Genomic DNA, 16763 nt, shown 5'->3' on the forward strand with positions numbered 1-16763 from the left:
CATAATTCTCCATTCCAAGAGGTCTCATACACTCTAAAGGAAGAAAACAAGAAAGTATATGGTCTATAATGTCTGTAAGATGATGCGATAATCTTGTCGTCTGCTATTTCCTAATTCTCCATTCCAAGAGGCCTCATACACTCTAAAGGAAGAAAACAAGAAAGTTTCTAGTCTATACTGTCTGTATAAGATGATGCGGTAATCTTGTCGTCTCCTACCTCATAATTCTCCATTCCAAGAGGTCTCATACACTCTAAAGGAAGAAAACAAGAAAGTATATGGTCTATAATGTCTGTAAGATGATGCGATAATCTTGTCGTCTGCTATTTCCTAATTCTCCATTCCAAGAGGCCTCATACAATCTAAAGGAAGAAAACAAGAAAGTATATAGTCTATACTGTCTGTATAAGATGATGCGGTAATCTTGTCGTCTGCTATTTCATAAATCTCCATTTTAAGAGGACTCATACACTTTAAGGAAGAAAACAAGAAAGTACATAGTCTATAATGTCTGTATAAGATGATGCGATAATCTTGTCGTCTGCTATTTCATTATTCTCCATTCCAAGAGGCCTCATACACTCTAAAGGAAGAAAATAAGAAAGTATATAGTCTATAATGTCTGTATAAGATGATGCGGTAATCTTGTCGTCTGCTATTTCAGAAATCTCCATTCCAAGAGGTCTCATACACTCTCAAGGAAGAAAACAAGAAAGTAAATAGTCTATAATGTCTGTATAAGATGATGCGGTAATCTTGTCGTCTGCTATTTCATAATTCTCCATTCCAAGAGGTCCCATGCACTCTAAAGGAAGAAAACAAGAAAGTAAATAGTCTATAATGTCTGTATAAGATGATGCGGTAATCTTGTCGTCTGCTATTTCATAATTCTCCATTCCAAGAGGTCTCATACACTCTAAAGGAAGAAAACAAGAAAGTATATAGTCTATACTGTCTGTATAAGATGATGCGGTAATCTTGTCGTCTCCTACTTCATAATTCTCCATTCCAAGAGGTCTCATACACTCTAAAGGAAGAAAACAATAAAGTATATAGTTTATAATGTCTGTATAAGATGATGCGGTAATCTTGTCGTCTGCTATTTCATAATTCTCCATTCCGAGAGGTCTCATACACTCTAAAGGAAGAAAACAAGAACGTATAGTCTATAATGTATGTATAAGATGATGCGGTAATCTTGTCGTCTGCTATTTCATAATTCTCCATTACAAGAGGTCTCATACACTTTAAAGGAAGAAAACAAGAAAGCATATAGTCTATAATGTTTGTATAAGATGATGCGGTAACCTTGTCGTCTGCTATTTCATAATTCTCCATTCCAAGAGATCTCATACACTCTAAAGGAAGAAAACAAGAAAGTACATAGTCTATAATGTCTGTGTAAGATGATGTGGTAATCTTGTCGTGTGCTATTTCATAATTCTCCATTCCGAGAGATCTCATACACTCTAAAGGAAGAAAACAAGAAAGTATATAGTCTATAATGTCTGTATAAGATAATGCGGTAATCTTGTCGTCTGCTATTTCATAATTATTCTCCATTCCAAGAGGTCTCATACACTCTAAAGGAAGAAAACAAGAAAGTATATAATCTATAATGTCTGTATAAGATGATGCGGTAATCTTGTCGTCTGCTATTTCATTATTCTCCATTCCAAGAGGTCTCATACACTCTAAAGGAAGAAAACAAGAAAGTATATAATCTATAATGTCTGTATAAGATGATGAGATAATCTTGTTGTCTGCTATTTCATAAGTCTCCATTCCAAGAGGCCTCATACACTCTAAAGGAAGAAAACAAGAAAGTAAATAGTCTATAATGTCTGTATAAGATGATGCGATAATCTAGTCGTCTGCTACTTCATAATTCCCCATTCCAAGAGGTCTCATACACTCTAAAGGAAGAAAACAAGAAAGTATATAGTCTATAATGTCTGTATAAGATGATGCGATAATCTAGTCGTCTGCTACTTCATAATTCCCCATTCCAAGAGGTCTCATACACTCTAAAGGAAGAAAACAAGAAAGTATATGGTCTATAATGTCTGTAAAATGATGCGATAATCTTGTCGTCTGCTATTTCATAATTATCCATTCCAAGATACCTCAAACACTCTAAAGGAAGAAAACAAGAAAGTATATAGTCTATTATGTCTGTTTAAGATGATGTAGTAATCTTGTCGTCTGCTACTTCATAATTCCCCATTCCAAGAGGCCTCATACACTCTAAAGGAAGAAAACAAGAAAGTATATGGTCTATAATGTCTGTAAGATGATGCGATAATCTTGCCGTCTGCTATTTCATAATTCTCCATTCCAAGAGACCTCATACACTCTAAAGGAAGAAAACAAGAAAGTATATAGTCTATAATGTCTGTATAAGATGATGCAGTAATCTTGTCGCCTGCTATTTCATAATTCTCCATTCCAAGAGGCCTCATACACTCTAAAGGAAGAAAACAACAAAGTATATAGTCTATTATGTCTGTTTAAGATGATGCAGTAATCTTGTCGTCTGCTATTTCATAATTTTCCATTCCAAGAGGCCTCATACACTCTATAGGAAGAAAACAAGAAAGTATGTAGTCTATAATGTCTGTATAAGATGATGCGGTAATGTTGTCGTCTGCCAGTTCATAATTCTCCATTCCAAGAGGCCTCATACACTCTAAAGGAAGAAAACAAGAAAGTAAATAGTCTATTATGTCTGTATAAGATGATGCGGTAATCATGTCGTCTGCTATTTCATAAGTCTCCATTCCAAGAGGCCTCATACACTCTAAAGGAAGAAAACAAGAAAGTAAATAGTCTATAATGTCTGTATAAGATGATGCGATAATCTAGTCGTCTGCTACTTCATAATTCCCCATTCCAAGAGGTCTCATACACTCTAAAGGAAGAAAACAAGAAAGTATATAGTCTATAATGTCTGTATAAGATGATGCGATAATCTAGTCGTCTGCTACTTCATAATTCCCCATTCCAAGAGGTTTCATACACTCTAAAGGAAGAAAACAAGAAAGTATATGGTCTATAATGTCTGTAAAATGATGCGATAATCTTGTCGTCTGCTATTTCATAATTCTCCATTCCAAGAGACCTCATACACTCTAAAGGAAGAAAACAAGAAAGTATATAGTCTATAATGTCTGTATAAGATGATGGAGTAATCTTGTCGCCTGCTATTTCATAATTATCCATTCCAAGAGGCCTCATACACTCTAAAGGAAGAACACAAGAAAGTTTATAGTCTATTATGTCTGTATAAGATGATGCGGTAATCTTGTCGTCTGCCAGTTCATAATTCTCCATTCCAAGAGGCCTCATACACTCTAAAGGAAGAAAACAAGAAAGTAAATAGTCTATTATGTCTGTATAAGATGATGCGGTAATCATGTCGTCTGCTATTTCATAATTCTCCATTCCAAGAGGTCTCATACACTCTAAAGGAAGAAAACAAGAAAGTATATAGTCTATTATGTCTGTATAAGATGATGCGGTAATCATGTCGTCTGCTATTTCATAATTCTCCATTCCAAGAGGCCTCATACACTCTAAAAGGAAGAAAACAAGAAAGTATATAGTCTATAATGTCTGTATAAGATGATGCGGTAATCTTGTCGTCTGCTATTTCATTATTCTCCATTCCAAGAGGTTTCATACACTCCTGATATTCACTATAAACAGCAGCGCTTTCACTCCTCTGGAAAAAGTGCTTTACAAACAACATAAATAAAACCAATACCTTTGAATACTCGGCAGATATAGGTCATTGAAGCATTGCACCGGAAGTCATTCCACAAACCGCGGGAGTCCTGCTGGGTAATGTTGCCATACATTCCCACACAATCTTCATCGTCGACATTATTCGGTTCACCTTCGGTCCATGCGTTAAAGTCCACCTGCATGGTTAAAATTAACATAATTTTGCATCGGAAATTAACCGGAGCGAAATGACTGTTAAATATTATTCAAAATATATAACAAAACAAAACACAATATTATATAAATTGATTTGTTTCGGGATCTGTTTTTGAGTTTAGAAGTGCCACTTAATGCATGTTTAATAATCTGCTCGTTGCCGCTACTGCCATTGCATTATACCGTACGTGTTCGTTCTTCCCATTGCCTGGAATCATAGGTAACTGAATTTTTAATGAATTTCAACATTTCAACGAATAATTTGCTGCTTTCACAATACAACTGAATCAATGTTTTTCCACAAAAACTTTTACAACATGTTGAATAGCGCCAGATTAAAAAGTAGGCATGCTACTTCTTATAAGGACGTTATAACATACACGTAATTGGTTATTGTAATAAAGTCGTTTACAAACCTGTGTTCCGTCAGTCCATTTCCATGTGGTTTCATCATCAATGTCATTTAAACCAATGAAATAGCCCAAGGAAGTTACTTGCTGATGATCTCTGATATGACCTACATAACAACAGTGACAAGAAAAGTCTACTAAGATGGCGTAGGTTGGTCTATTCCCCTTTTTTATTACTTCTTGTAATTACAAACAATGCAAACGAAGAAAGCAAAATAAAAGAAACTCTCATTAGAAACTTAAAGGGGCATTTCGTGTTCCACGTCCTCGTCCCCACTTTTATCCAAAAATACCATACCATAAATGCTCTGGCTACATAATATTCATGTGCAAAAAATTTCTTGCAGATTCATTCGCTTGGCAAAAATATCTTCAAATTTATATTTACCTTCTGGTTAACAGAACGAAAACTGTGTTACACAGTGGCCTATGTACGCAATGTAATAACACATCATCATGCATAACTCGTAAACGCAAAATCGGAAATTCTGGGAATAAGCTTTTTCGTGGATATATACTGAAAAAGAGAGGATGCTAGGATCTCTTTTAATCATTATTCTTGGTCTTGCTAAGGAATTAATTTGTTTTTGTTACACTTTGCTATACTAAAGAGGCGGTACAACACCCCTCTGTGTTCTGGTAAAAATCCTTTTCATGTACTAGGCCTATATGATACCTACCTACCGGACAGTATCATGCATTTCTGCACTTGCTGCTCGAAATGGATATAGCCATGAATCGGTACAACCAACATTCACCATAGTAACGTCATAATGTGAGTTTCCCCCTTCCTTTCCCAAAAATAGTTGAGCTGGGCCTAAAACTATATCACTTCAAACATTTTTTTTATGAGCAAAGATTAAAACCACGGGGCATCATCAACTTCCCTTGTCCCCGGATCACTAAGTACGGCGCTCAAAAGTAATCATAAGGATGATCCCAGGATTAGCGTATGTCAGATGTAGCGGTTTCAACGTTTTAGTGCACCGGGTTGGAAAGCCATTAGTACGGAAGTAACTAAGGGCCATGCGGTTTGCTTTATAACTCAAGAAGTCAGGATCTTGTGAACACAAATCCCGACTTCTTGTGTTGATGACTTAGCCAGTTAGAAATAAAGAGATGGTAAAGATATAAAAATAAAGAAATAGTTAAGACAACTCACGATCTCAAGAACTCATGAAATCTGTTCAATTTTCACGGCGTCAGTATTTTAATTGTAAGCCCATCCACTTTTGTTATCTAGAGATCCTATTTTCAGGATCACGACTTCCTGGATCACGACTTCTAGGAACTCGCGATCTCGAGATCCTAACTTCATGACTTTAATTCAGGAAGTCAGGAATTCAAGAACACGAGATCGTAACGTTCTTGAGTTTCTGACTACTTGGCTTTCAGGCGTCTGTCTAGAATAACAATAATACAGGTATTATTATGTTTGACATGCTGGAAATTAAAAACATCCCGCCACAGAACACAACTTCCTAAACGTTAAATGAATTTTTACTAACTAAATACCTGCCAGAATGTCCTGTTCTTGTTGACTGTGGATACTAACTAACTGAGATCCCATGTCAGAGCATGACTTATTTGCCTCAAAGTATGTCACTGCAGCTGCGTGATCGAAGAAATAACAGTAATTATTGTAACCTTCCCATCCTGGCGTGCAACCTATGCTATTTACCACAACTGTGAAAATAGAAAGAGATATTTTATGCAGAAAATGAAAGAGGCATAATCGTTTATTTAGCATGATTATTGATAATAATTGGGATTTTATTCCAGTCCTATCGTTGTAAACATACTGTTAGTTGTCGTCTTGGTTTGGCCAATAATGCATTATATTGTAGGATGGCATAATGGTAATATTAAAAGTGTGTGGAGGTCGGTTTTTTTGCATATCATTCCGTACTCGTACCATACTGTACATGACTCTGTATACCCGTACTCAAAATTGCTAAAATGTTGCTAAAAAATTAGATGTTTTGAGAAGCAAAATCCAAAAACAAAACCCCCAAAATAAAAGTAAAAAAATCAGGCCATTTGCATTTGACAGCTGGATATTACGTGAACCCCCTTTCTTGGCCTTCCAGCTGTTCGATTGTGTTAAATAATGGTGCAAAAAATGGCAAAGTCACGTTGTATATCTGTGTAAGTTGGCATGCTACTCTAGTCCTACCAACAGAGGTATATCGGTGCTTCGCGCGTCTAGCCTTCTGCTCGCGCCCAGCGCTCTCTATTCGGGCATCGCGATCGCGAGATAAATGACTTTGAGCTAGCACTATTATGGCTACTAGCCAGAACATGTTTTACCTTCACAACCAACAAGTTCAAAACGCATGCTGATGTGAACGTGCCATGCTGTAGGGAGTATTCGGATGTAAGACGCTATAACTGGTGTAGGGAAAAGATTGGTGACAACCGTAGTTTGGTCGGTGTTACCATCAAATATCTGTGTTTAGGGATTGAGATCAATGTCAATAAAAACTGCATTATGTATTATATCTTGTTAGATTTGTTTGCTATTTTTGACTGTGTAAACTAAGATTTATCTTGCCTGCCTTATACTGGGCATCCTGGAGAATATCTTGGCTGCTTACTAGCCATCCGCTATTTTTTTTGTCAACAAAAATGGTAACAAATACATAAGCAAATCAAAATTGATACACTTTCTTATACTGACAAGGGGTTATCCTTGTTGGGTGGCTACATAAAATACGGTCCGTCACGGTAAAATATCTCGCATTATAACGCATATGTATTGTTCCTCTTATTATCCCACAGACTCACCCCTACACAGTTCATCAAGTACACATGAAGATACTTACTATAATTGTCCCGTTGGGATCCTGAACAAACTTCCAATCGTCAGGGTCATGAGAGTATTGAACTTTGAATTTTGTCACCCATTGCGACCAATCTTCCCTTCCTTGAATCAACACGCCAGTAACCCATGTTGGGATGCCAAGAGCTGCCTGGATCCATGGGTTGACATCATTGGCCTGTGCGCTCCATGCTCCAGCAGTACCTGCCTGTGCAACGCGGTTCAGACGAGCATTGGTAGCCCCGTGGTTACTAGCGTGTTCGGTGGAAGCTGTGATTTGGCTGTCACTTATCCGACCATCCTCAACCCCGAGACGGTCTCGACAAGCTATCAATAGTTAAATGTATACAAGAATATCATTATATAACTGGGGTAAAAACTAAATGACGGTCCTATTGTAATCACATGAGAAAAAATGGGGCGATTGGGAGAGGTTGTATGGATCATGCATGAGAATATCTTACAATCACCCTCCCCTGCATTTCGCTCTCTAGTAAGGCGGAAAATATCGCCTATAGTACGAGTAAAAAATAAATTCCCCAAAATATCAATAATTATGAGTAAGGATATAGGGGCTGGTTATTCCGATTGTTAAAATTTTCCAAAAAGGGGAAAATAACATTACCATTTTACTTGCAATATATATAATATTGCTGTTTTATTATATAACTGGGGTAAAGTTTATTTGAAAACTAAATAACGGTACTATTATAACATTGTATAATCTCAGCAGAATATACTAGGGCGATTGGGGGAGGTTGTATGGATCATGATAGCCTCCTCCTACGTGTTATTAACAAAAACTTCGCCCACTTAGAGTTTAAAAAATATCCCCAAATTGTGTTTTTGATCTTGGATATAGAGGCGTTACGACCTGTGGTAGCGGGGGGGGTAAGTTGCTCATCATGCTCATGGCTAGAAATACCAGGACAAAACTGACCAAAAGGTGTTATGTGCATCTTCCTTTGACCTGGTTTTATGCCACAATTGTCCTCCTTTTGACCCATTTTAGCAATATTTAGTACATTTTCGCACGCTTCGGCATTCGTCCCGATAAAGTCATTTTAGTACAGCGTCAGCGGGACGATTGGGAATTGTTGCCCCCCCCCCTCCCCCCGGCTCGGTCGCCCGGTACGCCACTGCTCATAGGGTTTATTAAACCCAATCTGTCCCGGTATCAGTTTGGATATTCGTCCCATTGCTGTTTCATTCACAATCTAAGTAACCAGATTCTGATATTCAGTATAATTATAAATAAATAAAAGCGGCGAATCCGGGGGACGGACGGGGAACACTTTCCCCTTTTTTTCATAGGGAACATCCCGCCCCGAAAATTCAAATAAAAAAATTAAAGCAAATATTGTCCTGTGTATCTTTATTTTTAGCCCGAAAAACACTCGCATTTTAAACCAAAATATAGTAACATTGCTCAACTGTGTGCGCTATAAAAATAAATACCTTTAAAAATAAATAAAATAATACCTTTAAATGTTCGGCATATATAGGCCATTGAACCATTGCACCGGAAGTCAGTCCAGAGACCTCGAGAGTCCTGCTGGGTAATGTTGCCATACATTCCCACACAATCGTTATCGCCGACATTACTTGGCTCATCTTCGTTCCATGCATTAAAGTCCACCTGCAGGTTAAAATTAAGGCAATTACGTTTAGAAAAATATACAGCGAAATAGAGAATGGCAAATTATCACATTAAATTTAGTAAATTGTCTATAATGGGTCTTACAGTTTCATTGGTGCACCGTATTACAAATATTATTTGTTTCGCTCTCGTCAGCCCCACTTCTAAATAATGAAAATTGCTTTTACTTCACTGCTACATAATGGAAACAATAGATGATGATTGAACGTTATTTTAAATGTTCACTTTTGAAAACCTGTAGACTCCTATTAGTGAAACCTACACCATTCATTTTGCTTCTTTCCACAATGCAACTGAATCGATTAAAGTATTGCTAAAAAAAAAAAAAAAATAATAATAATAATAGGGGACTAATAATAATAATAATAATAATAATAATAATAATAATAATAATAATAATAATAATAATAATAATAATAATAATAACAATAATGGAACGTTCATAAATACTTTGGTGGGGCTGGGCAAAACGTGGGGGGGACAGAAAAATAATTTTGAAGTTTGCACAAAAGGGGGGGGGGTAAACAAAAAGTTTTGGTTAATAAAGAGGGGGTTCAAAAAAGTTTTTAACAAGAAAATCCTAAAAGAACAAGAGCATAAAAAGATTTGCGCGCTACGTGCGCGTATTGTACCAATAAAGCCATTTCTTACCCGATCATGGCCCAAAATAGTGTAAAATACAATTTTTTGCGCGATACACACGCTCATTACCCCATTAAAGCCATTTTGGAAGCTGGAAGACTTACATGTAGTTGTACAGTATCTAAAAGTGTATGTATGTAAAATATGTATGTATCCCACCGATAACACCGGGTCAAAACAATGCAACCGGCATTTTGTGTCGTCTTTGCCCCGAAATTTATATTTTGCCCCACTGACCAAGAAAGCTGGCTGCGCCCCTGATAAACAAGTCTTAAGCATTAAGAACAATTTTGCGCGCATCGCGCGCATTGGCCCTTTAGGCTATATAACAAAATGTATCCTCATTTTGGGGGTAAAATTGTCTGAAATCAAATTTTTTTGTCCTAGTAGCCTGTCTCCCTTTCAATTCTAATGCTTCCGCCGGCGGCCGCCATTGTCGATCTTAATATATCTAAACCAAAACTTGGCTTTTGAGTGGATATGCCTTCTTCACGGTAAGTTGGGGCCTCCAGATTTCGGCCCAGCCCAAACAGCCGGAGCAGCGAAATGAAAGGAGCGTTCACCAGCGGATTTTAGATTTACACGGGGAGATTTCAATAATCTTTCAGTAGAAGATCGAAGTGATCGAGCTGGTTTGTACGTGCAGAGCGTAGCAGATAGATAAGTTGGTAAAGTATCTTCAAAGTGCCGAAAAGCAAAAACAGCTAACTTATACTGAATCCGAAATGCCAGAGCCAGTGAAGCTCATACCGTATATGACGGGGTGATATGCTCATACTTCCTTTTCTTCATGATTAAACGGGCCGCGCAATTTTGTATTCTTTGAAGTCTGTTAAGTTGGTCAGTGGTGATACCAGTCAAGGACGAGTTACAGAATTCAAGACGTGGGGGAAGTCAAAGAAGGGGATCAAAAAAGTTTCAGGTTCAAAGTATTCCCTAATAATAAACCCTGTCATCTTTAGCAAACCTGGGTTCCGTCAGTCCATTTCCAAGTGGTCTCATTATCAATGTCATTTAAACCAATGAAATAGCCAAAGGAAGTTACTGGCTGATGATCTCTGATATGACCTACAAAGAGAGGTAAACAGTGACAGAAATTTAAATTTATTCAGATTGTGTTAATTGGTTAAGTCCTTTTTATCACTTCCTGTGACTGCCAACAATGTACAACAATTCGAAACAAAAGCAAAGCACTAAAAACTAATTTATCATTAAAAACGTAACTAATAATATTGCTCCTACTCATTTAGTTATAAAAAAAGGGGGAGCTTGCACATCTCCTCTCTGGATTTCTTTATTTAAATCCTTTTGATGAATAGACATAAGTTATGGGCCTTTGCCCTTTCCTATCCAGGTACCAAAATAATTCTCAACATCACAGATTGATAAACGTGTTTTCAAATGCATATTTGAAAAAAATAATAATGTGGAACAGGTTCTAGGGATGAATTGAGCCGTATAGGTTCAATACTACTCATTCTATGTTACACAGTTTTCAATGGAAAAATAGAAAATTTAATTCAAGCACGATTTTCTCATACATAGAATTGTCACAGTGAATATCAATTAATAGTAGAAGGTTGAATCCTCTAACGACCAAAATGTCAACATACGGTGACCTGAGACTTTTTTTTTTTTTTAAACCACTGAAATGTAAATCCTTTGCGCCATCCTTTTGTTGGGACGGCTGGGTGGGAAAATCAATGTGCAGCGAATTCGGGGGAACATTTCATAAAAACTATAAAATAATGGTAGAGAACATGTCATTTATGCATGTTACTCTGAAATTTGCAAATTTTGGCAATACAGTTTGGAATTTGTCAATGATTTTTAAAAGCACTTTTTTCAGATGCCGTGCAAGAAAATGGTCCCTTTTTCTTTCAAGCACTGCGCAGATCTAATTAGTGGTGTTTAACCATAGAGGCAAGGTAAGCTATACCACAAAATCACAATTTCCGAGATAATGATATTGTAAAGTTCCCAATTTTAAAAGCTTTGCATAAAATTTGTTATGGTTTATGCTTTCTTTCACGTCTTAACTTTGCCACTTTCGGTAAATTTTTTGTCTCTATTTTTTCTCGATTCTTAAAGGCCAATATCTGAAAATTACAGCGTACTTTGCCTATATACGGCCCAATTTTGAGTAAGTCTTCTAATAGATACGATATATATATATACCATGTATACAAATAAACAAAAGGCCACAAAGTCCTGTTCGTCTTGACTGTGGATATCAGCTAATTGAGATCCCATGTCAGAGCATGACTTATTTGCCTCAAAGTATGTCACTGACTGCTGCTGCGTGATCGAAGAAATAACAGTAAATCATACACTCCTATCATGTACTAAATATGCCTACCTGCCAAAAAGTCCTGTTCTCCTTGACTGTGAATACTAGCTAACTGAGATCCCATGTCAGAGCATAACTTATTTGCCTCATAGTATGTCACTGTCGCTGCGTGATGGAAGAAATAACAGGAATCAGTGTAACCTTCCCAGTGGGCACAGGTTAGGATTTCGACGTTGTATCAACGTTGATACAACGTCGAAATCTAACCTAACCTGATTTCAACCCGATTTCAACCTAGAGATTGGTTGAAATCAGGTTGAAACTTCAACGTTGATACAACGTTGAAATTTCAACCTGATTTCAACCAATGTTTCAATGCACAACTTAATGACCTTACATAAAATATTATTAGGACGAAATATGCCTATGCCTAGTATATTAACATGTTTAAAGGTCGAGAGCATTGAGATTTTACCCAAATTTCATTTTATATATCCAGGCCGCATGATCTAACGATTTAAACCGGACTTCCGTTTTCCTTCAAGTGGCGCGCGGCGTGCACTACCTCCAATGACGGGGCATGCTATACGGCCCCGTCGCCGCTCAATTGGCGGGCTGATGTTGATAATTATGGGAATTCCTACAACATGGTGAACACTTGTGAACACTTGGGGGGGTTGATGCAAAAGGGTGGGGTGGGGCTTTAGTTCTGACCCTCTTATGGGTACGGCAGGGGCCTTGAAAAAATGACTAAAATTTTCCCAGGAAAATTGAGTTTAGGCCTAGCCTATATGATTTTCTATGGGATTGACTCATAAATTTTCAAAAAAAAAGGGCGGCCCTGAATTTTTGAGAACTGAAAGGGGGGCGAAAAACTTTCGCGATGATTTTTTTGCATCACCCCCCCACAAGTGTTTGTGAGTGGTCCCTAATAGGCCTATTGGAACTTCGCATATCTTCTATTTTACTAACCCGATTATGTGATGTCGCCCCGGGGTATTGCCCGGGTATCGCCGGCGTCAGTAGGTGCGATATTGTGGGTGGGTACGGTACGTAGGCCTACACGCGTGCACAAGTGTTAACTCGCCGGTACACACATGCGTTCGCAAATGTTTGCGAGTACGCACTCATGTTTACAAGTGTTCATGGGTACGATTGCGTACATTGCCGGTACACACATTCACAAGTATATGCGAATACGCACTCGCGTGCGCAAGTCTTTATGGGTAGGGCCTACGCATGTAGGCCTACATGTTCAAGTCTTTATGAGGGCGCACCACCAAATCACTCCACGATTTATGTACCAGTGAAATTCGGTTAAAATAGTCCACCGCTTATTTCAGCTTGTTGCGGCTTTATTTTCTATAGATATTGTCAAAATTCGCTCGTTTTCAGCTCATTTGCTTCCGACAAGTGTCTGCATGAAAGAATCTGAGAAAAATCCAATATTTTATTTCAGAGGTGAAGTTTTGGCGCGAATTTGAACAACGTCCGGTTTCAAAAATTGAGTGATTTTTAGGGTTAAATTTGCACCTTTTTTCTTTGCGGCCAAATAGCAAAAAAGTAGATGGTCACCAATATATTCTGTTAAAAGAATAATATTCTACACGTGATAAGCTTTAATTTGATACCAAACTTTTGATCTATATTACGTTTTTGCAGTGACAAAACGCCATCCAAACGTGCGTATTTTCCTGTGTTATCCAATGGCGCAATCATTGGTGGTGCGCTCTCAGGGTACGCACATGTGTTTGCAAGTTATTGCGGGTGCGCACGCGCGTTCGCAAGTGTTTGCAAGTAGGGCCTACACATGTGCATACACAAGTGTTTGCAAGTACAAACGCACGTTCGCAAGTGTTTATGTGCACGCATGCGCGCGGGCAAGATATTGCAGGTAGGCACGCGAGTTTGCAAGCGTTTATGAGTACTCGCGTGCGTGCGCAGGTTATTGCGGGTACGCATGCCCGTTCCCAAGTGTTTGCGAGTACGCACGCACGTTCGCAAGTTGTTACGTGTATGCACTCGTTCTCAAGTGTTTATGCGTACGCATGCACGTTCGCAAGTGTTTGCAAATACGCAAGCGCATGCGCAAGTGTTTATGGGTACGCACTTGTGTTCGAAAGTTATTGCGGGAACGCACGCGCGTGCGTGCACTAGACATTGCCTTACGCAGTCGAGTTTTCAAGTGTTTTCGAGTACGCATGCGCGTTCGCAAGTGTTTATGGGTACGCGAAAGTTATTACGGGTACGCATGCGAGTTCGCAAGTTTTTATGGGTACGCGAAAGTTATTACGGGTACGCATGCGAATTCGCAAGTGTTTGCAAGTACACTCTCGCGTTCACAAGTGTTTACAGGTAGGCCTACGCACGCGCATTTGCAAATTATTGTAGGTACGTACGCGCGTGCACAAGTGTTTGTGAGTAGGCCTACGCACACGCGAGTGCAAAACTTATGCCACTGCCGCGAGCGGGATGGCGCATCAGCCAATGACAAATGCCTTGAATGTGTCCGTTTGTTTGAACTTGATGTAGGATCTGGATCTGGATCATCTTGTCTCAGGGCTAGTCGGCCTAGGCCTATATCTGAAACATGTTGAAAAACAATTTCAAATTTTGGATATTCGCATTTTGACCTTAAAAAACAGGTTTTAATCCTAGATCCACCATAAATGTTTGGACATTCGAAAATTATATTTTTGGATTAAAATTGTAGTAGTGCGATATCGCTTTCGCCCAACACTTTTCCAGAGTGGATATTGCCCAATGTACAGCAGCAAGCAAAAGGAGTTGCACGCGTACGTATGACGTACATAAACTTGAGGCCTAAATTTGCAAATAAAACAGGTTAGTAAACATTTAAATTTTCTTTAAAGGTCTACTTGACCTTTGGACACATTGCTGGATGTATATTTCAACTTGGTTTTCCATTTTGTATCATCAGGATATGTTAAAATAGTTAAGCTTACTGAGCAGTTTAAAAATTACATGCCTGCTGTACATGACATGCATGCTGTATATACAATCATGAATGCACCATTCGAGAAACACGAAACAGTGCTTTAAAGTTGACATGCTTGTGACATGACTTGTACTTTGTAGAAGACCCAGTCATGCCAGTTTGGAATATTTGCTGGGGAAATCAGGCCCCATTTATTTGGGGGGGTGCTGATTTTGAAAAAGTGGACCTTTTTTTTTTCTTCAAAATTTTGACCTTTTTGGACTGGGCGGATTTGGACATTTTGGACCAAGAAAGCATGCGCTCGCAAATGGGACTTCAGGGGTTAAAAGGGGAGATTTTTGCGGTTAAAAAGGGGGACCTTTGGGGTTAAAAAAGAAGACTTTTTGAGCCTTTGGCATTTAAGGGGGGGTGGCAAATGTTTATTTTATAATTAACAAACTTAGGCCCTAGGCCTAGCCCTAGACTAGTCATATCGTGCAGCAAGGTCTAGCTTGGATTGTACTGCTGGGAGCATAGGTGAACCCCTAGACTACAGGTCTAGTCATGCTCATGTGCTAGGTCATTGTACTAGTGTTTTTGGTCAGTTCTTTTTCTTTCTTTCTTGCACCCCGGTTCCGAAACTAAAGACGTTTGGAATTTTTCTTCGATTAGTCTGTCTTACCATTCAATGTATAAAGCCTAAATCAGCTCAGCGAACTCAGTTTTTGTTTTTGCTTTTTGCTGAACCATGAAATGGTATCAGCCTATAACAGTGTATGTTACTCGGTTACTAACTAACCTTTTGGTCTGAAATGGACATAACTTTAAATGCCACGAAGGTATGAATCAAATCATGAACCCCCAGTGATGTCAAATGAAAGAGGAAGGAGTAAAGAATATAATAAAAATATTTCCTAACATCAGAGGTCATAAAGGAGTCACAAAAAAAAAAAAGGTCATTTGAACCGAAAATGCTCCAATTGAGCTGAAATTTAAATGCAATGATCATTCTGACATTCTAAACATGTTTAAAATAATTTAATATTCATTTAAGGTCATAAAGGGGGTCAAAGGTCATGTTTTCAAAAATGCTCCAATTGAGCTGATATTTAAATGCAATGATCCTTATGACATTCTAAACATGTTTAAAATATTTTATAAATATAAAATATAATCTCATGCTATATGCCAAAAAATATAAATATAAATTCATTTAAGGTCATTAAGGGGTCATAAAGGGTTGATATATACATGTACCACAATATACTGCCAAAGCCCCATTGTTCAGCTATGGTACGGTAATCGCTCTAGTTTAAACATGTAAAGAAACTAGAGCAAAAATACTTACAATTTCCTCTCTTTTGGTCCGAATAATGGCCCTAAGAATTGTTCAACAGAATGACCCTAAACAGTCAGGAGTAACTATCTTACATTAAGGCTAAGCATATTAATCGTACTGCATGTCTATGTCAAATATAATGTTTCTGTATGTGTAAATTATGGAAATGTATTTTCAAATGATAATCCCGAAATTGTTATTTTTGTCGTTACAGCTGACGTGTTGTTGTGCCACGTGACAATGGAATCAAAACAAGATTGGCCATGCAATAGACTATAGTCCATGACAATGTACAATGTATAAAGCATCAAAAAAAAGTTTAGATGCAGCCAAAGATTTTGGATGAACTGGCCAATTGAGAGAGCCATAATTTTAATACAAGAGCATGGTCAAATCAAAGATGGAGTAAACTGACACGGCATGACATGGAATAACTCCGACACTGAATAAAGCTAGATACAGTCCAGAGGCGGGTCATTCACATCACAGATCGACCCTCCTTCAAATTCTGCCTTTGGGTCCATCGTAAAGCAGTTGCTGCCACGTACATCAGATCTAACTCAAGTTGTTAGTCATCATTCATTCCATATAGCCCGCAGATGGAATGTACTCACGCCTCACATTCCAGGAACTGTGAAACGGACCAACTTCAAAAAGTGTTTTGGTCAAAAATGTGATTTTTGGTCAAAAATGTGCAAGCCCATCAGCTTCATGATAACAG

General features: G+C 38.1%; 1 protein-coding gene and 1 long non-coding RNA gene across 2 annotated transcripts; one reads left to right on the forward strand and one right to left on the reverse strand.

Moving 5' to 3' along the window:
- Positions 1 to 2179: 2179 nt before the first annotated feature.
- Positions 2180 to 11889, reverse strand: LOC140163474 (macrophage mannose receptor 1-like). The gene is made up of 9 exons (XM_072186789.1): positions 11835 to 11889; positions 10443 to 10543; positions 8656 to 8812; positions 7178 to 7500; positions 6663 to 6801; positions 5868 to 6038; positions 4359 to 4459; positions 3767 to 3923; positions 2180 to 2247 (listed from the first exon to the last, which is right to left on the reverse strand). Exons 1-9 carry the CDS (start codon positions 11887 to 11889, stop codon positions 2180 to 2182), a joined length of 1272 nt encoding a protein of 423 aa, XP_072042890.1.
- A 2546-nt stretch (positions 11890 to 14435) lies between these two features.
- On the forward strand, positions 14436 to 16335 carry LOC140164339 (uncharacterized). Its single transcript, XR_011860514.1, has 2 exons — positions 14436 to 14609; positions 16257 to 16335. It is a non-coding gene; the product is annotated as an uncharacterized lncRNA (long non-coding RNA).
- Positions 16336 to 16763: the final 428 nt, after the last annotated feature.

Source organism: Amphiura filiformis, chromosome 11 (genome assembly GCF_039555335.1).
Source record: "Amphiura filiformis chromosome 11, Afil_fr2py, whole genome shotgun sequence".
Lineage (NCBI taxonomy): Eukaryota > Metazoa > Echinodermata > Ophiuroidea > Amphilepidida > Amphiuridae > Amphiura > Amphiura filiformis.

Bases quoted from the DNA above. Each gene is read 5' to 3' on its own strand.
- LOC140163474 (XM_072186789.1), bottom strand. From the start codon at position 11,889: ATGGGATCTCAGTTAGCTAGTATTCACAGTCAAGGAGAACAGGACTTT. The intron at 6,039-6,662 runs GTAAAACATGTT...CTATTTTCACAG, and splicing joins TGAACTTGTTGGTTGTGAAG to TTGTGGTAAATAGCATAGGT. The intron at 3,924-4,358 runs GTTTGTAAACGA...TTAACCATGCAG, and splicing joins AATGGACTGACGGAACACAG to GTGGACTTTAACGCATGGAC.